The sequence below is a fragment of the Lepisosteus oculatus genome, chromosome 21 (assembly GCF_040954835.1).
Source record: "Lepisosteus oculatus isolate fLepOcu1 chromosome 21, fLepOcu1.hap2, whole genome shotgun sequence".
Classification (NCBI taxonomy): Eukaryota; Metazoa; Chordata; class Actinopteri; order Semionotiformes; family Lepisosteidae; genus Lepisosteus; species Lepisosteus oculatus.
In genome coordinates, this window is record NC_090716.1 from 1,099,508 (window position 1) to 1,125,114 (window position 25,607).

Sequence of the window (25,607 nt, forward strand, 5' to 3'; positions counted from 1 at the left end):
CAATGCGTCTCACTGACACTTTTGTTGCCCACCATCATGATCTGAGACAATTGACTAATTCTGTGTTGCAGTATTGTCATTTGCTCTCACGGGCCAATGGCCTCACCACCCACCAAGTGAAGGCGGCCTGGGGAAAGACCATTCCTGGAGGCCACGACCTACAGCCGGGAGAGCGAGAGTGGATTCCATCCCAGACGCTTCAGGCTGAGTGGGAGGGGCCGTACCAAGTACTGCTGGTGACAGACTGTGAAAGTCCAGAGGAAGGACCAGTGGATTCACGCCTCCTTCTGTCGACGTGGCCAACCTCCGGTGGAAAAGGAAAAGTTTGCAACATGAAGACTATTCCAATTCTGTTTTCTGATATCAAATTGTGTATCTGTATCCAGAATGAATACGAACACCAGTCCTGCAAAGGTGAACATGGAGTGAACACCTTTTTGGGACTGTCTTATCTGACAGCTGAAAAGACAAACCAGAGCGCCTGTTGGGTATGCACTGCACTACCGAGATATGTGCAAGGGGGGCTCCCCATGGGGGCCGTCCCGTGGCGCCTTGAAGAAGTTATAGGCATGATCACATGGAGAGACCATATAGGGGATTTTAACATGACCAAGTATGGCGGCTGTAACGATACTACTGTAAACTGCACAACACTGCAGTATTGTAGGGAACGTGGGCTAGAACCCACCAGTTTTGCTGGGTCTTATGGCCCACAATACAACCTAAGCCGGAATCCCCCATATATCACCCTAAACGATAAGCAGAGGGGGGATTTGTTTTGATAACCAGGAAGGTCGCCTTATAATGGGTTGGAGTAAATGCAATCTCACCTCCTATATTGGTCTCTCAAATTCTACTCTTCAGATCCCTGGGTGGGATAAGAGCAGTCCTAAGTTTAGTGCAGCATTTTTGTTTTCTGCTGGATTAGTGCCTAATGGAACGTATTTTATTTGTGGGAAACGTGCATACCCATGGTTACCGACTAATTGGGGTGGATCATGTTATTTACAGTAGGATATGTAGTTCCCCATATCCGGGTTCAACCTCACAGTCCTTTTGGACCCAACCACAGACCTCGAAGGAAAGTGTCGGACTGGGAATATTATCTAGGTATAGTGCTGCCCGGAGCCGGTATGAGTTTCTTAAAGAGAGAACTAGTACAAATGGCTTCCACCCTTGAAGAATTGGCAAATTCTACCTCCTCCGGGCTAAAAGCAATGAATGACGAAATGGTAGCGCTAAGGACAGTAGCAATGCAAAATAGGTTAGCATTGGACTACTTGTTAGCCTCTCAAGGGGGCACTCATGGAGTAATTGGTGCAGAGTGCTGTACGTATATACCTGATAACTCTGAGCATATCTCAGACTTGGCCCAACATATATATGATAAAGGCCAGAAATATCACAGCTATTATCAAGAAAGTGAACTTACAGCATGGCTGAGGTCTGTGTTTGGGGTCTGGGGTGGAGCTATGGTTCAATATTTGTTTTTAGGAGTAGTGTTGTTTGTATGTATAATTGTTATAATCACATGCATTAAAAATATAATCACTGCTATATGTCACCGCATCACCTCCAGTAGTAATGTTAGGATAGTACACAACTATGAAGTAAAGACAGCAGACTCCGCATTTGTGTAGTAAATGGAAGATGAATGTTTCTATTTTCCAAGGGGGGACTGATGGAGGCTGCTAATGGCTTTTACATGCTGAACTGTAACCATCACGCCTGCTTGATCACAGAGGCTTTCTCCCCCTGTATTTACCTCCAAATGGTGAATGTTTACACTAAAATCCTGATGACAAAGGAAGGTTTCTGTTTCCTCGGTTACATCAAAGACGGGGGTGGGGGGGGGATGTATATATAAGTTATACTATAACTATTATGGTGCTTATTGTGGTTCCTTGTATGCATACAATAAAGCTTGGCTGGACGAAGGAACACTTCAGGCTCGAATTTCTTGGTTTCTACAGCTTGTAAAGAGCTTGAATACAAAGTGTCATTTTCTCATCAATCTTAAAAACAAATGACTGAATTGTTCTATATGAATGCTGTAGTCCAATTGCTATCCACTCAACACTGTCCCCCAGTGTTCAACTAGAATACGAAAGGGTCGGAGCGCCCTCTAGAGGAGAGATGACAATCCTGACAGTTAACCCAGGAGTGTCTCCAATTTTTGCCATTTCTTCTCCTTAAACTGCAACTTTCTCTTCTGTTTGTTTATAAAATTGAGGAGAATTATGCAAGGTTTTTACCTATTATTACTACACTAGTATCATGCCATCAGATGTGATTCCAGTGTTTAAGATGGTCAGTAGTCATGTCCAGTTTTTAAAAAAATCAGTAACATGATAATGTCAGAATTTCTGCCACCTCTTGCTTGTCAGTGTTTTGAATTCCAGCTAAAGGCTACCGAGCTGTGAAAGATCTTCGCTTGGTGGTCGTGCCCTGGGAATCCCTCTTTGTGATCTGCTTGGTTGTTGATCTGATGCATTATTAATGTATCTGAGTATCTCAGTCCTGAGTTCTAGCAGTTATCCTTTATACAGCAGTAATGGAGGACAGAGACAGTTTGTGAAAAACTTAACTGTTTTAACATCTGTGATAAAACAATACTAGCAGCTGTTGGCACATTGTTAAAATTGATTTTTCATGTTTGGAAAAGATTAAATTAAGGAGAAAAATTATTCCATTCATTACAGATTCATTATGGAATATTCCATAAAATATCTGTGAGCATTGTAAAGGTACTATGTTCTGCTTCCTCCATGATGATATTTACAATTTCACTCAGCCGATGCCCTTAATCAAGTGTGTTAACAAAGCAAAAGAAAGAGAAGTAATGAATTATACTGCAGAATTTCTGGTTGTTTACACACAACTCTTCAGAGAAGGTCCTTAATTGAACTGATCACAGCACAGTAAGTCTGGAACATCTCAGAGTCTGACAGCCAGGGACACAGGCAGGTTTCTGCTGTAGTTTCTTAGAAGAACTGAGGCAAAATAACACTGGAAATAAGATAAATGTGAAGATATATTTGTGTATATGCTTTCTGATGGGCACAGTGGCCTGTCTTGACATCATGGTTTGGGGAAAGATAATGTCCTTTTTTGCAGAACCACTGCTGACAAAAGGAAACTCAGGGCTAAACATATTTATATCACCGTCCACAGCTCTGACTTGTTTGTGGGCATATTTGTGCCAGGTTGTGTAAAAACCAACCTGGGTGAACATTTCATACAGATCATTCTGAGTAACACAGGGGCTCCTCAGGGGACAGTTCTTCCTCCCTTCCTCTTCACCCTCTATACTTCGGACTTTAAGTACAACTTAAAGTCGTTCCACCTGCAGAAGTTCTCAGACGATTCTGAAATTGTGGGATGTATCAAGGGTGGGCAGGAGGAAGAGGACTGGTCAGCAGCTTTGTGGAGTGGTGTGGGAAGAACCACCTGCAATTGAATGTGGCAAAGACGAAGGAGCTGGTTTTTCTGGAGGAAAAGGGTCCAACCTACTCCTGTCTACATCCATGGGAGTGGCGTGGAGATAGTGGACTCATACAAGTACCTGGGAGTGCACACTGACGATAGACTGGAATGGTCTAAGAACTATCTACAAGAAGGGTCAGAGCGTACTTTACTTCTTGAGGAGGCTCAGGTCCTTTAATGTAATAAGATGCTATATATGCAAAGGAACAAGTAATAGGTTTATTCCATGCTGAAAAAAAGAAGAAAGAGAACACAACGTTTCGGCCGTGGAGCCTTCTTCAGGTGTGAGAGAGAGGGCAGTAGGCAAAGGTAAAGTAGCGGAAGAACAAAGGTTGGGAGGGAGGAGGAGTGAGAGGCGGGAGCAGGGGACAGAAAGAGAGGCCAATCAAGAGGTGTGAAGTCAGAATGGGTGCAGAGAGGTGTGAAATGAAACTTCCAATGAATGGAGAAAATTTAAAAGAACAGTAATCTGTCGTTAAGAGAAGGGAGAATGTGTGATCCTAGCTGCAGAATAATTTTGGTTTCGGTGGTCTTTCTGATGTATGAGTTGGGAAAACCGTCTTTGAGAACACAGACAGAGAGATTAGAGTGGTCGTGGCCATCAGAGCTGAAATGAGAAACAATGGGCTTGGAGAGATCTTTAATCTTCACAGCCCTGAGGTGTTCTCTGAAGTGGTCTCCGAGTCTCCTTCCTGTTTCTCCAATGTAGATGGCTGGGCATTTACTGCAAGAGATACAGTAAATAAGGTTGCTGGAGGTACAAGATGCCATCTGGGTGATCTGGAATTGTCCTGAGGGGTCTTGAATGAGTGTGGTGTTGGATGTGTACTTGTTCTGGTGATACAGTGAGCTCTGTTGCAGGGGAACATACCTGGTGTGGATGGTTGTTGAGGCCGGTCAAGGGAGCTGTGAACAAGGAGGTTACGCAGATTAGGTGGTCGGCGATATGAGATGATAGGGCGATCAGAAAAGAGGGCCCCAATGGAGGGATCATCCTGTAGGATGGAAAAATTCTGGTTAATGGTCCTGGGGATAGGAAGTGTGTTAGGGTGGTAAGGAAGCACCAAAGGAATGCGGTTGTTACGGCGGGAGTTCCTGATTGGGTTGATGGTCCGGGGAGTGTTTTTGGCTTGGGCAAGGGCCCTGTCAATCACACTGCTGGGGTATCCTCTGTTGATGAAAAAGGAGTACATTTCGAGGGCTTGGTTCTCGAAGTCGATGTCGTCGCTGCATAATCGTCCTAGCCTAAGGAACTGTGAAAAAGGAAATTGTTTTTAGTTTCGTTGGGGTGAAATGAGCTGTATAGGAGGTAGCTGTGTGAATCTGTGGGTTTGTAATAAACTGAAGTGGACAGTCGGGGGTAGTTGATGGAGAAGTTGATGTCTAGAAATGGAAGAGTAGTGGAAGATATGTTAACCGTATATTTGAGGGACGGGTGGAAGTTGGTGAAATGGTGCAGGAAGAACTCAAGCTGATCGTTGGAGCATGTGGCGGCACCGACACAGTCATCAATATATCGTTTGTAGAGGTCAGGGACATAGCCAGTGTAGGAAGCGAAGAAGCATTCTTCTACCCAGCCGACAAAAATATTGGCATATGTCATGCCCTCTGTAGCCAGAGGGCGCTCCTTCTCTGTCCTGTCCCTAGTTTCCGGTCTGCTGTCCTTCCGGTCCCTCTCTTTCCCTTTGGGTATATATTTCCGGGTCTTGCATTCTGTCCTCGTTCAGCATTGACGTTCGGATGTCCTGAGCCCCGCCTAGCACCAGGGCGCCCCACGTCCACTCCCTGAGGGCATAGGTTTCTATACGGCATTCCTGAACTCTTTGCACTAATGAGCCAGGGCCTTTTTCCCATCTCGCCGCTACGCATATGGGTCTTTTTCCGCTCTCCTGTTCCCCATGGTTAGTCCCTTTGGACGTCCGTGACAGCATAGCTGGATTCCATTCTGGTGCCCATGACAATGAAAGAGAATGCCTTCAGTGTGAGGACAAATTCTGCAAGGCGTAATTGTCCAGCGTGTGCTTGAGGGCTGTAAGGCCGTCATTATGGGGAATGACGGTGTACAGAGATGTGATGTCCATGGTAAAAATGTAGCATTCGGTACCCTGAAATTGGAAATCATTAAAAAGTTGGAGCGTGTGGTTGGTGTCTTTGATGTATGAGGGAAGATCTTCAACCAGCGGTCTCATGAGGCTGTCGAGAAAGGCTGAGATGTAAGTAGTTGGACAGTTACATGCTGATACGATGGGGCGTCCAGGGGTGTCCGGTTTGTGGATTTTGGTTAGGAGGTAAAATTGAGATACCTGCGGATGTTCCATGATGAGCCGGTTTGCCTCCTGGGGGAGCTCATTACTGCTGATAAGAAGAGAAATGGTGGAAACCACTTCCTTTTGGTAGTCAGTGGTAGGGTCCTGTTGGAGAGGGAGGTAGGCAGAAGTGTCACTTAGTTGTTTAGAGGCTTCAACGATATATTGATCCTTACGCCACACCACAACAGCACCTCCTTTGTCTGCTGGTTTGATGGCACAGTGCTTGATCCACCCACCCAAACCCTGGTAAGCCTTGCAGAATTGGTCCTCACACTGAAGGCATTCTCTTTCAATAATCTTTTTTACCAAAAAATAAAAGAAGTCTCTGGCCTATGAATGTTTTTAGTATCACCTGCTATGATCATCTTTGTCCTTGTTGTCTGGTTTGTCTTTCTTCTTTCTGTGTGTCTGAAACATGGCTGCCATTGTGATCTCTGTCTGCTCCTCGTTGCCACTGGCTATGCTGTTGTTCATGGCCGGAGACGATTGTACTAAAGAGTCTCAACTGGAAGCTCTGAAGTTGGTAACGAAGAGGTTTTAACTCCTCACGGGCTGGGATGAAGAAAAAAGAAGTTGAAAAGAAGCAACAAATCGCAGAGCTGCTTGTTTGGTTTCAAGGTAAAGAGACAAAAATTTCTAAACCTGGACTCAAAGTTGTTGCATCTTACACGATGTGAAGGGGATTGAAACAGAAAATTGAAACAGATTCTTCACGAGTTTGAACTTTTATTTCCAGATGTTCCAACCAGGACTGACCACAATGTTGATGTTGGCGATTCTTTACCAGTGAAACAACATCCTTACAAGCAGAATCCCATTAAACAAAAGTATTTACACAGTGAAATTCAGTATCTTCTGGACAATGACTTAATTGTGACTAGCAAAACCTGATGGAAGAAGCTACCAAATGTGTACCGACTACAGGAAAGTTAACAGTTTGACTACAATGGACACATTTCCAATCCCTCGTACCGATGACTGCATTGATGAAATTGGGAACACCAAGTTTGTAACCAGATTGTAACCAAATTTGTAACCAAAAACTCAAAGGATTTTGGCAAGTTCCTCCTACTGACCGTGCTAAAGAAATCTCAGCTTTTGTTACACCAGATGGACTCTTCCAATATAAAGTTATACTGTTTGGCATGAAAAATGCAACACATTAATGTCTTATTAACAACATGATTTCTGGTCTCAGTGGTTGTGAAGATGTACTTCTTTACAGTGATACGTGGGAAGAACATCTGCCGGTTATATGAGGATTCTTCGAATGTCTGACAAACCGCAAGCTTACGATCAACCTCGCCAAGCGTGAATTTGGATTGTAAATTATTTAGGATATGTTGTCGGCCAGGGTCAAGTTAAACCTATCGATGTTAAGGTCTGTGCTATTTTGAGTTTTCCTAGACCAGAGGGCAAAAAACAACTGATGTGCTTTCTTGGTGTGGCTGGTTCTTGGTACATTTGTATGGTTAGAAAACGTAAAGTCTTTCTGAAAAGCGATTCAGGTTTTGTCAGCAACACATTTCAATTCACAATTCAAAACAGCTGCAGATGCAAGTGATGTTGCAGCCGGTGCTGTTCTATTGCAAGAAGGCAAAGATGGAGTAGATCTTCCAATTTGAAACTTTTCTAGTAAGTTCTATCCTTACAACACTTTCAGGAGTATGTTTGCACTTCAATTCAACCCATCACTGTCTGTAGTGATCACAACCCCCTCCTGTTTATTCATCAAATGAAACATAAGAGCCAAAGACTGATGAGCTGGAGTTTGATATTACAAGAATAGTCTATAGGAAAGGCAGGAACCGACGGAGCTGAAGAGAGAGGGATTCAGCACTCCTGTAGGTCACTACTCTAACGGTCAGCGGTCATATTGGATTTGCTGCTTATCGAGGGATACTGAACTCTGCTGCTTGTCTATTCGTTGTTGTGGATACAGGGGTTGAAAGGGAAATCCTAGGAGCACCATCATGTACAGAAGACCGCCGGACGCATATTGATGGATAAGGACTCTAGAGAAGTGTCCTGGTTTTCTCTTCACTCTTTATAAGTAGTGGTTATAATTATTTTTGTTACTGTAAAGAAATTGGTAAATACAAAGAAAATCACCGACTGTGTTTATTTTTCTGTATCTTGACAATGGTGCTTGTAATGATACCAGCACAGGGGCCTTTTCATTGAGAAAGGGTTCAATTCCCCTCCTTAGTTCTTCACAAGCACTGCCCCACAGCTGCAAGAGGTCACTTTTGTCTTCGGTGCCCTCGCCCCCTGAGATTATTGCCCCAGCCTCAGTCACATGTCCCACTGTAGCTGGAGCACAACTACAGCACATGGCTTCTACAGCACGTGTGGTACAGGAGACAAACATCTCAGGGCTTTCTCATCTTGAGAGCTGGACTTTTAGGCACATTTGTATCATCTGTGTGTCGCACAAAGAGTTTAGACAATCATGTTCCCTTTCAGACAGTATTTTGATCTGTTTAGGAGTCTTGTTGTTTTCTTGTTTAAATCCCAAGAGGTTTCCTACAAGAACTGTTGATATTGGGAACTCCCACTTCCTGTGAGAAACTCTGGGACACTAGACTGTGTCTGTACCCTCTCTGTACTCCTGTGAAAGCTCTCTGGCACACCGAGTCCTGAAGGTGCTGTAGAAGGATTCATATTATGAATCCTATGCACATTTTGCACATATTTTATGTTTTTACAGTGACTATGATCATCATATTTTTCTACTACTGTATGAATTTATTTTTATTTATTTTATATCTATTTTGTATAATGTTTTGTCTATTCTGATGTCTGTTTTTGCTTGTCTTGGGCTGGACTGCTGTAACACATCATTTTCCCTTCGAGATCAATAACGTCTTATCTAATCTATTCTAATCTAATATGGCCTTGTGGATTTTCAGTGGCGTGGGCAGGAGAGAAAGTGAAAAGGAAAGTGTAACTTCTCGTGTTATCTTGCACAGTTTCAAGATGACTCCTTAAATACCGATTGGCATTTCTGTGATAAGAGGAATAAGTATGAGTAAGTTATTTATCACTTATCAGCAGGCAGGTTTCAGATACTTTATCAGTGCAGCTTTGGGCTAAAACAGAAGTAAAACTGTTTGCTATATAAACTCACAGTAATAAGATTAATTTTCTTTCCTGTGTGCTGTACGCCCAGCTCTGCAGCGATCTCTTCACTCTGACAGCTCTGTAGAGCCCAGGGCCCTCAGGAGAGATGAGGACACTGACTGTGCTGGGGCTCCTGGCTGCTGTGTGGGGGGCTTTGAGGACTGAAGGTACAGTAGTTCCCTCTTCTTCCTCCTGCCTCTCCTCAGCTCAGGAGGTGGGATAGAGGACAAATTCAATAATATATAATCCTGAGAAACTGATCAATACATTTGAAATTGGAGCAAATGTGTTTCGAGTTCTGTTCATACCTTGGAGGCTTCGTGAATAAAATTAGGTTTTACATTTCGGCACAGTTTCACACAGCAGCCCTGACTCTGGGGTTGGAGCCTCCTGGGGTAGAAGGTTTTTAATTTACAGCAGGAGACCAGGTCAGTTAGAGCACAGGGGGCAGAGACCTGCAGACTCTGCAGTCATACAGGTCATACAGGTCCTCCCGATAGGTGTCAATCTAGCTTTACACACACACTTGTGCAGCCTCAGGCCTGCCTGGTGTGTATGTGTGTCTGGAGTAATGTCTGCTGTGTGTCTGCAGTGATGCCCTTCCAGCATGACTGACCAGTGTTGTAGTGATGTGAAAGATTGCTCTTTGCTTGATTTAGAGCTCTTATTAAATTGCTGTACAGTGTATAATAGTGTCATTTTGTGCAGGATTGTGATAATTGTAACTGTAGTAAGTGTGAACGTACTGTATAAGAATGATGTCACCCTGTATAAGGTTTTGAGGATCGTGACCCTGAAGCACCGGTACCTGCAGTAATCACAGGGCTCATTGGCTCTGGGCCTGATGATCCACTCTTCTGTGGCCCCAGGTTTCTCTGTGCAGGGCCCCAAGGAGCCTCTAGTGGCCAGGCCTGGGGACGAGGTGCTGTTGCCCTGCTCTGTGGACAGCACTGTCTCCCTGCAGGAGCTGGAGGTGGAGTGGAGGAGGACAGACTCTGAAGTCCTGGTGCTCCTGTTCTCCGAGGGGGCGAGCAGGCCGGAGTCCCAGCACCAGAGCTACCGGGGCCGAGCGGAGCTCTTCCCTCAGGAGATTCCCAGAGGAAACTTCTCTCTGCGGCTGGCCAACGTCACGGCTGAAGACTCAGGAGTGTACAGGTGTGCCGTCCACACGGCGCAGGGCTCCGGTGAGACCACAGTGGAGCTCAAAGAAAAGAGTGAGTAAGGTTTCCTCATCCCTTGACCGGCTTGTCCAGTTATTGAAATAATAAAACACTGCCTGAAACTCTCTGTTCTCTCACTGTTTCTAAACACCTCTTGAAATATAGCTTTCTGATCAAACAGCAGTGAAGTGGAAGAGCCAGCCCCATGAGTACAGCAGGAGTGAGCTGGGAGTGATCTCTCTTCTACAAGCAGTTTAGTGTTGGGAGCTTGGCTTTACCTCACTGTGACAGATGCTGTCCTTTATAGTCCAATAGATCACTGTCCATCAGCTGTGAAAGTTTATTTCCAATTAAGGAGAGAATAAATAATTGAAATTTGTTGGCTTAGATTGTATTTCTAAATGTTTAGGATTATTTTCACCCCATTATATAAGATAAAATGTCACTGTAATTAAATGACTTGAGTGCATTTTGCTGTTCCTGTCGATTCACAGAGAGTCTAGTTGTGACTGGAGCTGATCGTGCTGTTGTGTCCTACCCTGGGGGGGAGGTGGTGCTGAACTGCTCTGTGGACACACACATTCCCCCAGAGCAGCTGGAGGTGCAGTGGCTGAGGACAGACTCTAAAGTCCTGGTGCTCCTGTTCTCCGGGGGGGAGAGCAGGCCGGAGTCCCAGCACCAGAGCTACCAGGGCCGAGCGGAGCTCTTCCCTCAGGAGATTCCCAGAGGAAACTTCTCTCTGCGGCTGAAGGACGTCAGGACTGAAGACAAGGGGCAGTTCGTGTGCAGAGTCTTTGCAGAAAATGAGTCTGCAGAAGCTACAGCAGAGCTGATAGAGCTGGGTAAGTCAAACCACTTCTACACAGAAACACAGGATGAAGTCTATATCCTGTAGGAGGGGTTCTATCAGAAACTGGGTTTAAATAAAGCATTTATACCATACTGTATATCTACAGTGTTATAATACTGAGTTAGTAAGCTAGTCATGTTTGCAAATGATACCTAAAGGATTAGCTAACTCAATAGAAGCAACAGATGAAATTCAAAAGGATTTAGTAAAAATCACCTGGCAAATGATGTTGAATGTTTACAAACTACACTGACCTGACAGCAGCACCCAGGAGACAGGAGCCCCTGTTTTAAACATCTAGCCAGCAGACAGGCAGAGGTCAGATTAATTGTGCGTAGGTGGTGTGGATTATTGTCCATATCTCGTCATTCCATCAAGATAGAGGATCTAACAGACCGACTGGAGACTCATCCTTCTGCCATGGAGAAACTGTATGGGTGCTTTTACAGCTATTACAGCTGACAGGCTGGAGGAACTAAGTCTCTTTAGTCTGAAGGGAGTTTTTCCAACACTGACAGGCAGGAGGAACTGAACATCTTTAGTCTTGAGCAGAGGAGACTGCAAGGGACTGTATATAAGTAGTTTTATTACCAGCATCACTCAGCAATTTACCGCTGGCAGCAAGGGTCTCACCCTGCAGACTGTGTGGGACCTAGTGCCCCCTTATAGTGATGGGGACACTATACTTTAAAAAGGCTTCATACTATAAAAATGCCTCCTAATAACTCCCCTCTCTGAACTGGCTTCATCACTCTGCTCTCCTCCCCACTGAGAGCTCTGAGTGGAGAGTCTAGAAAAGCACTACAAAGGTGTAGGGAAATTCTAATAATAATAATAATAATAATAATAATACAATCTTCATAATCACTGATAAAGTCAACTGGATTTCTTCAGAATCAATTGTGAAACATTAACCAGAGAATATGTGTGAAAACTACAAGGATGTGCATTTAAAACTAAGAACAGGAGGCTCTTTCCCCAGCCATGTTATTCAATCTGATGTCCTGGTGAGCGATTCACCACTCACTACCCACCAGGCGAGATGAGCAGATCAGCCTGTAGCTCGTTAGCGTTTGTTACAGGCTGGAGAAATAACAGCTCCGCATGTTGAGTATTTCACTCTCAGGGCACTGATCCAGGCACGTCCCCCGGAGTGTTGCGCTTATCATATTTGTACTCTTCTCTGAGAGCGTGGAAGTTGTGTGTCTCCTCATTGGGGAAACGCTAGGACTCAAGTTGACCAGTGTCGTACCTGGGTCTCCTTCACATTTTTGTACCCTCGCTCTCTCTGAGTGATAACCTCACGAGGATCTCTGAGCCCTGTGCTCACGGGTTCCCAGGCTCAGAGAGCTGCCAGCGGTATCTCTTTACTCCCTGTCGTATTCTCATCACGCCTCGGTCCTGGCTTGTGGGATCTCCTCCTTCTGCGGCTCTGGCAGGTGAAGTCCTGGCACTGCCTGCGCCCCCAGTCCTTCACTTACAGACTCAGACCAGAGGACACGTTTCCTGGTCCCTCACAGGCAGTAGCAGAGTAAACCTTGGTTGTTCCTGTTTGGCCAGGGCAGCTCTTCCTTACCTTACTAGTGGTCGAACACAGCAACAACTGGTTCTGCTACTTGTTTGGGGCTGTATCTGCTCCTCAGTGTAACGAACACACTAGCAGCTACTGGCTCACCTGATGCTTTGCCAGGCTGCCCTTCGGCTTCCTGTTTGCATGTAGCCACTGGAGCCGGACCCTGCGCCACCTGGCTGTGTTGACCAACGAGGCACATGGCCAGCGCTGCAGTTTTAAATCCACTGCCCAGGCCACCTGGTCTTCACTGGTCATTGTGTCCCAGATCCCCTCCGGGTTCCTTGATCTTAAGTGCCTCCCCTTGTGGGGATGTATCCCCCTCTGGGGTTTCTAACCAGCAGGTCTGTATTAGTGATGTCTCCAACACTAATTCCTGACAGCTGCAGTGTCTTAAGGCACACACTTCCTGGGGAGACACACCGCCCCTCAGCAGTCAGAAAGACCTGAGGCTGAAAGAGAACTAAAGTAACCGCGACTAGACCAATGTAGGAAAATGGCGATATAAGCAGAGACTTGAATGAAAGTACAGAACCGTGAGAAATAAAAACTGTAAGACCTACAAGAGGAGATTTAAACTGGATTTCAACTAAGGACCAGAGGAGGACACTGAAAGGAAAACAGACGTGGACAGGGCATATGGAGTGTGAGTCTGCAGAGAATTTTTTTTTGATAGACGGTGTTTTTCAAAGAGAAACATACTATGGGTATTTATACAGGGAACTTTAAGTCAGTCAAGAGCTCAAACTACCATTCAGGCTTTCTTGAAGTTTAATTTATTTTTCTCCAAATATTTGGGTATTACAATAAACACTGTTAAACTGTCAGACTGACTGTGGGGCAGGCCACAACTATATAGGTGCCCATCTGATGTCTGTGCCCCCTGTGGCATCACAGCACGTACAGATGAAAGCAGGAAGCCGGGTTTTTCAATGGTCTGTTCTCTTCTCTCTTCAGGCTTTTCATCAATACATGTGGGGGCACTGCTCTTGGCCTTTTCTTTACCAGTACTTTTGATTCTAATGTGGATTGGCTACTGTTTTGGTAAGCACATTTTTTATTTTAAATTATCTTATTAGTTAGATTTACGTTGTCTGCCCATTTAATAACTAAGAACAGAGAAAGTGGTTTAAGATCTTTTATTTTCACATGTGTAGAGAGACAAATAGGGCTTATGTTGGTCCACAGTCAAGTTTAGATGTAGGAGATCACATTTCAAATCCCCTTAAAAGCCAGACGCTGACTCAGTTCCGGGCTCTGCTCTGGTTTCCACATCAGGCGAGTCCAGGACCTGGAAGCGCCTGGTCCCATTAAGGTTTTAGTTTCTGTTCCTGTTCCCATTCCTGTGCCGGTCCTGACCCGATTCCTGTTTATATCTTGTTCGTCTTGGATGGACCTCTGTAGAGACCACAGTGACATCACCAGTACCTGTGTGGAAGCTTTTCAGAACTTCTCTGTAGTAGAACTCTCAGTTTTATAAAGTTCTTAAAGAACAGAAGAAACAGAAGTCTAGTTATCTGTTTGTCACTGGAGGCAGTTTAGGTGTGTAAAGTCTAGAATTAGTACTCCTGCAGTTTGACTGTTCTGTAGACAGTATATTGTTTACTGTTTAAAGGCATGTGTGTGTTCAAGTCAACACTGAATCTCTTGGAGCAGAGAGGAGTGCAGGGCAAGAATGTAGCTATGGAACTGAAGCAGTAATGGAGACTACTGAATTTCCTGCTAAATGATAAATACATGAAACTTGACTTCTGAATGTCATCTATACTAAATATTTTTTTCTTTTTTCTCATATTTTATCTTTTATTTTTCTGCAGATAAAGATGTGCCTGTTAGGACCTTCCTCATTGCTTCTAATGTCGTATTGTCTATTTCATTTGTCCTCTGGGGTGTAACTGCAGGTAAGTTTGTTCATTTAATCTCAGTGCACATTCACATTAACTGGATGTTGTGGGTTGTAGGAATAAGAATAAACTTTATTTTATAAAGACCTCTAATGGTATATTCCCAAAACGCAATACATTGAAAGTAAAAGATTCAGTTGAAACAAAAGGACACGAACTGCAAACTCTTAAAGAAGTTTAAAAGAGAATATCCAGGCAGATAAAAACTGCAGTCGGGCCACAGAGGGAAAACCTGCTTCTCTCAAGCTGGAGAAAGTGCATCACACCCCCTCCCTGGTGAGTGAAGGTGGGGAACAGGTTGTTCCTGATGGAGCAAAGTCAGACGTCTCGCTAGTGAAGTGGAGAAGTTTGACGCAGACAGTTGACAGACTTGAAGACTGTGACTCCCCCTTCTCTCCTTTCTCTGCTTTATTCCCTCTTTTCCTTCTGACTTTCACACCTCTGGTTTCCTTTTTTCTTCTCCTCTCTTCCTTTATTACACGAATGCTGGATTTATTCACTTTGTTTAGGTACCAAGTCTGCCATACCGTGACGATTGGTCACAGTTCTTTATTACTGTACTGCATGTGGGACCATGCTTGTTTGTCATCTCTGAAAATCCAATGCACAGATTGAACACAAAACAAAACAAAACAGTTCATAAAGATAGGTGATAACACATTTAAGACAAAGAAACACAAGGGATTAGAAATTCTCTCAGACAGGAGTAATGTGATCACTTGCACTAGACCTGGTCAGGATTCTGGCTGTCGAATTTTGGACAGACTGGAGTTCGTTCAAAGTAGATTTATATACTCCAGCGAGTAGAGCATTTCAGTAGTCAATTCGAGAGAACACAAATGTGTTGACCAGCTTTTCAGCCACAGTTAGTGATAACAACGGGCACAGTCTAGCGATATTTCTGAGGTGAAAGAAAGATGTTTTGACAATATGCTGTACATGTGGGTCGATTGTCAAGCCTGAATCAAATATCACCCCCGAGTGTTTCAGTTTAGACTGAAGCTCAAGTACAGTACCGTCCACAGAGAGGGCTACAGCACTGGCTTTTCAAAGCTGATGGGGGCCAATACACATGACTTCAGTCTTGTCACAGTTTGATGAAGGAAATCTTGAGTCATCCAAGTTTTTATGTCAGAGATGCAGTTAGAGAGAATAGAGACAGCCCCATCAGTGTCAGGTCTATATATATAGATTTGAGTATTGTAGAAGATTAATGAGCAGTAGAAGATGCAGTGCACAGACACAGACACAAATTAATAAGAGCCTTTCTGAAGAGAAAGCTCTTGTGTCTGGATTTGAATGTGCTCAGGGTGGGTGACTCTCTGATATCCGTGGGGAGAGAGTTGCAGAGCTCTGGGGTGCAGCAGGAGAAGACCCTGTCACCCACAGAGTGTGGACAAGCTCGGGGGACAGACAGGAGACCAGAGTCAGCTGAGCGAAGGCTGTGAGGTGGGGAGAAGGACAGTAGTAACTCAGACAGGTACTGAGGTGCCATGTAGAGCCCTATACTGTGGGTGAGTGTCGAAATGAAATGAAATTTGAATGAAACCTGATAGGAAGCCAGTGCGAGGAGTCCAGGATAGGAGTGATGCGATCACTTGAACTAGACCCGGTCAGGATTCTGGCTGCCAAATTGTGGACATACTGGAGTTTGTTTATTGGTTACTGTACTGATTGCTGGTATCTTCAGACAGATTCGGGGTTGTTAGAAATATCATTAGTGCTGTTTAACATCTTTTAGAAATGTCTTTTAGATATTATTAAAACAGGATGTCTCAGGAAACAGATCGACCTCCCATTCAGCATCTGCAGGCCTGTCTGTGAGCTGCTCTGAAGTCAGGGGCTGCAGAGATCTGAGAATCTGTTGCTCTGTGCAGGCAGGCAGTGATTATTTATACCCTGTACTGTGTTCATTTTTACTGTCACAGGCAAACAATTAAAGTACATGAGGCAGGATTGCTAGGTTAATCTGATTAACTTTTCTAATTTCTCTGGCACAGAATTTTAATTAGCTACTTGTGTGCAATCACTACTGCTTTGCTTTTGGCTCCTGATGTGACTTGTCTTTCAGGGTCTTTGGAAGAAGTGATCATGTGTGTGACTGTTAATCTTCTGAGGATTGTACCACTTCTGGCTTTTTTAGTAAGTGGTAAGTTCTGAAGAGATGAGCTCACTATGGAGAACTGTTTCTTTTTAGGTGCATTTTGAAAATCTACACATTTGGTACAATTATAGGTAATAATAGTAATAATAATTAATTGCTTATACTTATATAATTGCGCTATGTACTATGTACGTACTCTATAAAATCAATCATTTTATAGTTATTTGATTTGTATTTGTTTACTTAATATTTTCTAATTATTTTAAGACTGTTAAATATAAATTCAGTACAAAGTATATTTCCCTAAAAGATCATATCTGTGACCAGAATAAGGAAGGCACAGTAAGCTGTCCCACTCTGAATGTCAGTGAGAGCCAGTACAGTTCACAAAAATGAGTTTTTTGTGTACACGAGAGGCATAATAAAGACATGTAGTTCAGGTGGGGAGCTTCGTCAGCATGCGTAGGCTGTAAAGGAACAAGTAATAGGTTTATTCCATGCTGAAAAGAGAAGAGAGAAAACGTTTCAGCTGATGAGTCTTCTTCAGGTGTGGAGCTTCTTCACCTGAAGAAAGCCCCACGGCCGAAACATTCTGTTTTCTTTCTTCTCTTTTCAGCATTGCACATTTCACACTGCACATTGGTGGTGGTGGAGGAGATCCCCATTACCCGTAAAGCGCTTTGAGTGGAGTGTCCAGAAAAGCGCTATATAAGTGTAAGCAATTATTATTATTACTATTTACTTGTTCCTTTGTATAATACTTGTTTCCAGTCTTTATTAATATTGCAGTGTAGGACAGGCCTATTTCACTCAGTAGGGTCTTAGCTGAGCAGTGTTACTCATCTGCAAGAGTTATGTCACTGTGACATTACTAACCTGAATGTCAAATGACAACACAGGATCAGAGGTACACTAACATGAGGGATTCTAACTGTGATCAGGGGTTTGATTTTAACACCATCAATACTAAAGTCACCAGCTTCATGAGTTCAACCCCAGCCTGCTCACAGTTCAGTTGGAGAGTTTTTTGCTCCCATTAAAATCAGACATAGAAAGATAACCAGAGAACCTGAGGACTTGCCTGCCCTGAGTTAGACCTGTAACTGTTGCTCTTCTGTGATTTACCAGTTAATGGCTCCTGTCCTGTTCTTGTCCTGAGATTGTTCTGTACCAGTATCTACCTGCAGGGGGAGCTCATACTCAGATCCTTAAAGGAGCTCTATTTTTAGATCATAAACCTAAGTCCACCTGGGTGGTTCTGGTTAAAAAAAGTGTTTGAGTTTTTTTAACTCACTGTAGAACTGTAGACACAATGCAGAATAATATTTCTAGGTCTTTATTCATCTTCTTGTCACTGTAACTGGATCTCCAGAAATACACAGTGCAGTTTATCATTTCAGTTTCGCTCAGATCCTGAATCATGATCTTTCCTATAGACTGACTAAGTACTGGTTATGAGAGTGTATCTATGAATGATACTGACAGTATCTGTTGTGCTGCTGTGATCTCTGGAGGACCTCAGGGTGGGGAATCTGTCTGCTTTTCCCTCTCTGAGCCCTGCTGCTGTCTTGACATGACTGAACTGAACCAAGTGCCTCAGCAGTAGAACTAGACCCCAGAATCAGTGAGTCTGGTGACTCCTGGCCATCAGCTCAGCTGCAGTCTGAGTGTGTTCGATCACACCATGAGGGTCTGGACTGAGGTGAAGTCCCTCTCCTTCAGCATGGAGAGTCAGAGTTCACAGGGTGATGGAACCAGTGAGTGAATTGTAGTGGTTTTTAACAGAGGCTGGTTAAAATTAAACTTCAGTGACAGTGTTGAGGAGTGGTGTCCAATTCACATGTTTGTGTCTGTTTTTTCCAGTGAAGAAATCAGTTTCCATCAGTTTCTCAATAATTCGTTTTGTTGTGTTAACTGAGATGTGGTCTGGTAAGTAAAATTAAAACTGTTTGTTTTATTTCCAATTTCAGAGAAGTATTAGCTGTTAACTCTTGTATTTACAGTAATAGACACACACATGTTTGAGGTCCTGTATAGTGGCTGCTGAGCTGCTTGTCTTTGCTCCAGTGTGTGAGTGGGATGTGATTCTCAGGGCCAGTATACAGTCAGACCAGGAGTATTCAGTCTGTAACCAGCTGGACAGGCCCTGTCAGTGGACTGGTCCTGTGTTCCTGTTCACTTATGAAGACAGTTTGTTACAACTGTTACAGAACAGTTACAGTGCCATGTTGTAGTTGTCACTGATGTCTGAAGGGACGAGCCGTGGAATGGCAGGAGAGCGATAAAGACCCTGTGCGTAGCGGTGGGATGGGGGTTAGCCCAGGCACAGCTGTTCAGGAAATGCCATAGAGACCTAAGCCCTCAGGCCACAGACAGGAGCGACCTGGTGCTCAGTGGGCCTCAAGACACAGCAGAAAGAGATGAATAATCACAGGGAACTAGGAACAGGAGAGAAGCAGAGCGCCCTCTAGCTGTACAGTAGTGTTCACATTAAAATCAAACTCATAGTGTATAAACAGTGCAGTAGCTCACACCCTGTAAGCTTGTTGTCATGATTGTGTCCCTATTGATTCCTGTGACACTGAATCTATTAGGAGAAGTGTGTGAATTCTACATGTTTTCCCCCTGTAGCTTGGGAGAAAGGTGTCCGATCAGCTAGCGTGTACTGTAATAAACTAACTTTTCTTTAATCCATAGTCCATTGTTCCACACCTGCCTGCGTGCCATTCTTTGCTACAACTGCTGTAGTAATGGAGTGATGTCTTCACAGTGACACTAACAGGTCATAGAAATCTCAGACACAGGAGCTGAGTCACTAGTGAGTCACTAAATGAAGTCAATAAGTCAGAGAAAATGAAGGGGAAGATGTTTTTGTTTCTGTTCTGTTTTCCCTGTGTTCCCAGTTCCTCTGTGGGAGTACTTCAAGAGCCACACACCAGACACAGGTGTTACAGCAGGTATTGGACTGGCCTGTACCTCATCACTGATCTCCTCTCTCTGTGGGATTTATATTCAAGGTAAGAACAGCTGCTTTCTCAGATCCAGGAGAGAGAGATTCAGTGTGAAGAGCTCAGATCTAGCCTCTCTCCTTGCTAGGTTTCAGTTCTGGAACACATGGAGCGATGTGATGGAGATACAGTACAGAAAGAATTCCAGACTGCACTGGGAGGGATGAGACAAGACTCTCACAATCTCTCTCCGACAGACACTTGATAAGAACACAGAGTTTTCTAGAGAACCACAGAAAGCAGCTGGATCTATTACTGATACAGTCTTGCTTTAATTCAACATAAAACTAAGCTCAGGAATATATTTACGTGCTTTGTATAAATACTGATTCACAATTTAAGAGTATTTATTTATTGAGGGGTTAGACCTAAGATATTTTAACCCTCTTGGCTGAAGATCCCCTGCCTACTATCAGCACAAACAATGACTCTCACCAGATTTATTTCAGATACATTTGTGCCAGTTTGTACCACTAAAAGTAGTTTGTGCTGCTTTCCTTCCTGGGAAATAGCGCCCTCTATCTCCAGGCTAGTGGAATATACAGGATGTCTGTCCTGGTGCCCTGCTGTGTCAGCAGTATTTTAAAATAAGTCATCAAAGCAACATTGTAAATTGTCATTTACATTGTAAATTTAATAAAAGGTCTGCCACCTCACAAATGTAAACAGTAACATCTCAACAGTTCTGAAAGAAAACAGTCTTTCATGAGCCAAAATGTAGACTAAACCAATGTTTTACTTTTTTTTGAACCACCTGTTTATGGGAATATATGTACAGTATGTGCCCAAAATCTATATTAGCATCGGGACCACATCTCACAATCGTCAGTTCTGTTCAATTCCTCATCTCTTAAGGCTTCTAGGTCACTGAGTCCTGAAATGAGGTAAAATCATGGTCAATGAAGAGGTGGTACCTATCACAGCTACATTTCTATACCAGTCGTATAGTCTGGACAAACACCAGAGAGCACTGACCAGTCAGGAAATTCAGACACTATATACTGCATTCCTAAAACCTCTCTATCACAGCCATGCGTTTGGCTATACAAGATTTAAATCTAAATCACATATTTGGGAAATTGTTTTTGCTGTTTGTGGGGCTCAGTGATGTCACTCCCCGAAGATCGAGGGCGCACTTTCTGAGGAAGGAGAGCAGCACAAACACTCCTTTCAGAGGCACAAACGTGGCTCAGACAAGTGCAAGGGCTCAGGCAGCTCCCAGAGGCACCTGCACCTCAGGGCCCTCCTGCAGGAAGTGATGTCATCCGAGGGGCAGCTGCAGAGCAGAGCTGAGGTAGAGGAGGGGTGCAGGAAGATGAGGGTGTTTCAGGAAGTGATGTGATGAGTTAGAGTAACAGGGGTGAAACAGAACTTGGTTACTGTCATCTGTCTCCGACTCCATCAGTAAGAACAGCCACATGCTGTACAGTGCTTCCACTATACAGTTAATAGGACAAATACATTTTTACATTATTTCTATTTTTTAATGTTTTGTTAAACAGTATTTAGTATTTCTTTACAATATCATAATTTAAAATGTAAAATTTCTAATTTAGTTTCAACGTATCTTTTTCTTCTGTTTTCAGTGCGGAGGAAACACATCTGGAGAACAGGTATGGTCTTCTTACCTCTGTGTGTGATTCTGTGTGTGACAGAGGAGACACTGCAGGGCCAAGCAGAACCTGAGACACACAAAAAAGATAACTTTGGAAATTATTGTTCTGAGGAGAGAGCGCCACCTACTGGTCCACAAGCACCACTTACAGTAGCAGCTTGAGACTGTACAGGTCTCTCAGCCCAGTGCTGACCAGGCCAGGTCACACTACAGGGTGGGGACTCTGCTGTCCCTCCCACAGGCCTGGACAGCGATGTGTGGACTCTGGTCTCTGCTGTGTGCAGACACCTGTACTATCAGAAGCACTGAGCCAGGGAGAGCTGGAGGGTGGTAGCCCACTATAGGTGAAGATAGCAGGGGAGAGGGACTGTGTGGTACTAACAGATACTGTACCTGCTTTGTTCTCTTTCTGCTGCAGCTTCCTTCACTTGTTCAGCTAGCAGCATTGTTGTCCTCGTCCTTTTCAGAGCTTCCATAGAAAGGCTCATAGTGGGTAAGTACTGTACTCCAGTAACACACCAGATCCACAGCAGACCTTCAACACATGACCACACTGAATGTGAATCTGTTACAGCTGGCACATCCAGACACAGTCACAGTGATGTAAGATCTTTAAAGGCAGGACTGTGTGCAGGAGAGGTCTCTGGCCTGGAGTCTGTGGTCCTGACCCGAGCCAGGGAGCTGTGTCTGTTCTCCAGCTGATATCCTGGCCCACTAGAGCTTATCTGCAGCCCATTGCTCATGCCTGTATCTCCTGAGCTACACTGAGGTCAGGAGCACTGGGCTGTGTCAGTAGCTGCAGCTGTTAACTCAGGTGTGTCTCTCGAAGCAGTAGAGTCACTGGCTGTGTCTTGGGGTCGAGGGTGAGTGTCTTTCATGACCCCAGGGGAGTGATAAGGCCAGTGTGGGACCCCCACTCTCTCTGGCAGGGTGAGCAGGCGCTGTCCCAGGAGATATCAGCTTGTCGTGGTTGTGGTGCTCAGTGCAGTCATGGTGAGCTCTCTTCAACACCCTCACCTTGCTGCCTCACAGGACTCCTTTGGATCTCAAGTTTCTGAGCTTCTGCCCAGATATTCCTCCTCCACTTGGTTCAGTCAAGTGCCACAATCACACTGATAGTTTTAAGCAGGATCTTACTTTCAGTGCAAGCCAAGAGAAAGATTCTTCTTCTTATTATAATCTGCTGTATCTGGACACTTAATTCTAATGATATTCTAATGATATTCATAGCCTTGCTGCGATACCTATAATTGATTGGGCATGAAAACTATGGTGGACTTGATTGATGAGGTACTGAATCTGTAATGAGATTCCAGTGGAACCTGTTTCACAAGAAGAATGAGGTGGTTCAGGAGGATCCCTGCAGTGATCTTGCCTGTGAAGGATGCACAGAGATCCCACTGAAAGGTGATTGATAAAATCATTGAATTGATTTGGGATGACCTCTACAGTTCAGTTGTGTATGTGTGTGGAGGGGCTGTGTTAATTTCTGTCCACAGTGCTTAAACATTTCAGTAGGAATTCTGCTCTGTTGTTCTACATTTGTGTGAAGACTTTCACCTCCTCCTCATGTGCTGTAAGAGTTCCAGGCTTCTCTTTCACTGGTGTTGCAGCTTGGAATTTAAAATATTAGTGTTGATAGTGGAGTCCAGATTGAATAGATGATCAAAACTCTCATCAGGATCCCCTCTTTCTTTGTCTAGGTGACCTCTTCCTTAGGTCACATGAGACTTGTGTGTTTGGGCCATGAAATAGTCCTTGTGGCAGTAAAGTGATCAAAAATAAAGTTTATGTCTGTAATGTGTTAAGTGTCCATGGCCTTAACTCTAAACTACAAGATATTCATGTCACAAGTTCTTCTTTTATCCTCTACCTTGCTTGTTGATGTTGTAGCTTCACACTTATGATCAATAGGTTACTACAGTAGGTCACTATGTCATTTTCAGAAAACCAAGTCTGGTGTCGTTAAGTGTAAAGTCCATGAGGGTCCTGATGTTTTTGATCACAGACAGCTGATCCCTCTTCTGTCCAGTCAGGAGTGATGGGACAGGTATAGGGCTTATGTACTGTATATATATGCCATGTTTAAGGGCACCTTTTCTAACCACTTCCCACAAGGAGGTACTGTAGATCCTCAGTAAGGCTTCTCAGCTGCAATATCATAGTAAGAGAAACAGCTCCAATAGCGAAGGGGGTCCTTCTGTATCTCACTCTGCTGATGGTGACCTTACATTGCCCACAGCCCAGGTTCCCTATCAGTTAGAGATGTAGTCCCAACTGAGCACTCTTCCAACCTCACCCACTGTTTACAGTGTACAGAGTGGTGTTTAAACTGGGATGATTTTATACTGACAGCATCAGTACCTGTAAGACCACTTTCCACAGGGCTGACAGAACCTGTACGTTACTAACTCTTTTGTGCTCAGTCCTGCATGTTCTATAAAAGATCTGCCCTTCCTGATCCACTCTTCTGTTCCCAGGTTATCTGACTGCGCTGATTGTAGCTGTTAGTGCCCTGTTGTTGTGTCTGACACTTCAGAGGATCTGTTCAGCCCGGGGAGGATGTGGAGGTGAGTAGGAACAGTGATGACTGTGCTGTAAATAGAGATTCACAGAATTCTGATGAGTCAACATCTACTGGGACAAGAACTGGTGCTCTGCCAGTACAAAACATCACAAGAATAATTCACTGGGAGCAGCAGGGTTAGTAAAGAACAGGAAAGGGGCGTCCAGACTGCACTGGGACCTCAGGTGGGTCTCAGAGAGTCAGGGGTGTTTATCTCTTTAGCCCCAGAGGCTGCCTCACGCCTGGGAGCTGAGAGCTCTGGGGACAGAGAGGAGCAGAATCAGTAAGCTGGAGCTGCAGAGGACAGTCTGGTCAGGGGTGTCTCACACTGAGAGAGCCTCCCCAGAAGAGGTCAAGGTGGGAATTAGCTTCTCTTGTCCTTCAAAACATGACCCCCCGGCCCACCACTCTCTCCCCAACACCTGTGAGGACAAACAAAAGTGTTCAAACATATAACATCTAAAGAGACAGATGCTGTCTGAAGGATGGATGAAAATGAGACATGGAGGCTATACAGTATGTGAGTCTGACTGCACACTGGAGGGAAAAAAAAACTTAAATGCCAATCAAGGGGAAACCTCTGGAGTCCCATGGGAACAGACGCCCCACTCCAGCTGCTAGTCATGGATAGATGGACAGCTTAGGTGTCTGAGGGAGCTGTGTGGGCACAGAGATTGACTGCAGGAGAGGACCAGCAGCCTGGAGCTTTGATTAGATGGATCTCAAAATTATCTCAAGCTGCTGAGGTGGCTGTTATAGCTTTGAAGGAGAGGGAAGTGTAGGCTGAAGAGACTCAGTTCCTCCAGCCTGTCGGTGTGGGACACTCTCTTCAGACTAAAGAGACTCAGTTCCTCCACCCTGTCAGTGTGGGACACTCTCTTCAGAATAAAGAGACTCAGTTCCTCCAGCCTGTCAGTGTGGGACACTCTCTTCAGAATAAAGAGACTCAGTTCCTCCAGCCTGTCAGTGTGGGACACTCCCTTCTTAAAAAAGAGACTCAGTTCCTCCAGCCTGTCAGTGTGGGACACTCTCTTCAGACTTAAGAGACTCAGTTCCTCCAGCCTGTCAGTGTGGGACACTCCCTTCTTAAAAAAGAGACTCAGTTCCTCCAGCCTGTCAGTGTGGGACACTCCCTTCTTACAAAAGAGACTCAGTTCCTCCAGCCTCTCAGTGTGGGACACTCCCTTCAGTAGTTGAATAGCATGTTCCTTTCTGCCCTGATACTGGACTTCTGCATGGGTCTCTTATTCAGATATTGCTGGTTTATTATAAGATGTCATTTTGTTACATCATTCAAATGCATGTTTTACTCTTTCAGCATTCTGTAAGAAAGCCGATGGTTTGATTTTCTCCATGCTTCTGGACGTGTTGAGCTTGCTGGTTAAGGACAATGTCCTGAAGACTCTCAGAGGTATGTACAGGGGCGAGTGTGTGACAGTCAGTAGGTTTTGACAAAAGCTGACCTCCTGTGTGCCCACCTGTCAATTCAGACAGATGTATTCCTCCAGCCTATCAGTGTTGGACACTCCCTTCAGACTAAAGAGACTCAGTTCCTCCAGCCCGTCAGCGTGGGTCACTACCTTCAGACTAAAGAGACTCAGTTCCTCCACCCTGTCAGTATGGGACACTCCCTTCAGACTAAAGAAACTCAGTTCCTCCAGCCTGTCAGTGTGGGACACTCCCTTCAGACTAAAGAGACTCAGTTCCTCCAGCCCGTCAGCGTGGGTCACTGCCTTCAGACTAAAGAGACTCAGTTCCTCCACCCTGTCAGTATGGGACACTCCCTTCAGACTAAAGAAACTCAGTTCCTCCAGCCCGTCAGTGTGGGACACTCCCTTTAGACTAAACCCTCTGTTTGATCTTGAAATGGGCAGCAGGCCTGTGTGTACAGTGGGTGAACAGCATGTTTCTT

General features: G+C 44.5%; 2 protein-coding genes across 2 annotated transcripts in view; both read left to right on the plus strand.

Annotated features, from left to right (window-relative positions):
* LOC107076083 (polymeric immunoglobulin receptor-like) overlaps positions 1–25,607 on the plus strand; it is a 226,532-nt gene that overhangs the window by 76,577 nt on the left and 124,348 nt on the right. Inside the window, exons 13-14 of the mRNA XM_069181730.1 lie at positions 21,101–21,127; positions 21,548–21,622. Of these exons, the coding sequence (XP_069037831.1) occupies positions 21,101–21,127; positions 21,548–21,622 (102 nt within the window). The remainder of the gene's footprint in view (positions 1–21,100; positions 21,128–21,547; positions 21,623–25,607) is intronic.
* On the plus strand, positions 8,965–17,196 carry LOC107076212 (myelin-oligodendrocyte glycoprotein-like). The gene is made up of 7 exons (XM_069181748.1): positions 8,965–9,085; positions 9,788–10,132; positions 10,573–10,920; positions 13,456–13,542; positions 14,316–14,399; positions 16,474–16,551; positions 17,123–17,196. The coding sequence occupies exons 1-7, from the start codon at positions 9,025–9,027 to the stop codon at positions 17,188–17,190; spliced, it is 1,071 nt and encodes a 356-aa protein (XP_069037849.1). The 5' UTR covers positions 8,965–9,024; the 3' UTR covers positions 17,191–17,196.

Excerpts from the sequence above, each read along its gene's own strand:
- LOC107076212 (XM_069181748.1), top strand. The coding sequence starts at position 9,025 with ATGAGGACACTGACTGTGCTGGGGCTCCTGGCTGCTGTGTGGGGGGCT. Across the intron at positions 10,133-10,572 it reads AGTGGAGCTCAAAGAAAAGA|AGAGTCTAGTTGTGACTGGA; the intron begins GTGAGTAAGGTT and ends GTCGATTCACAG. Across the intron at positions 16,552-17,122 it reads TCTGGCTTTTTTAGTAAGTG|CATTGCACATTTCACACTGC; the intron begins GTAAGTTCTGAA and ends TTCTCTTTTCAG.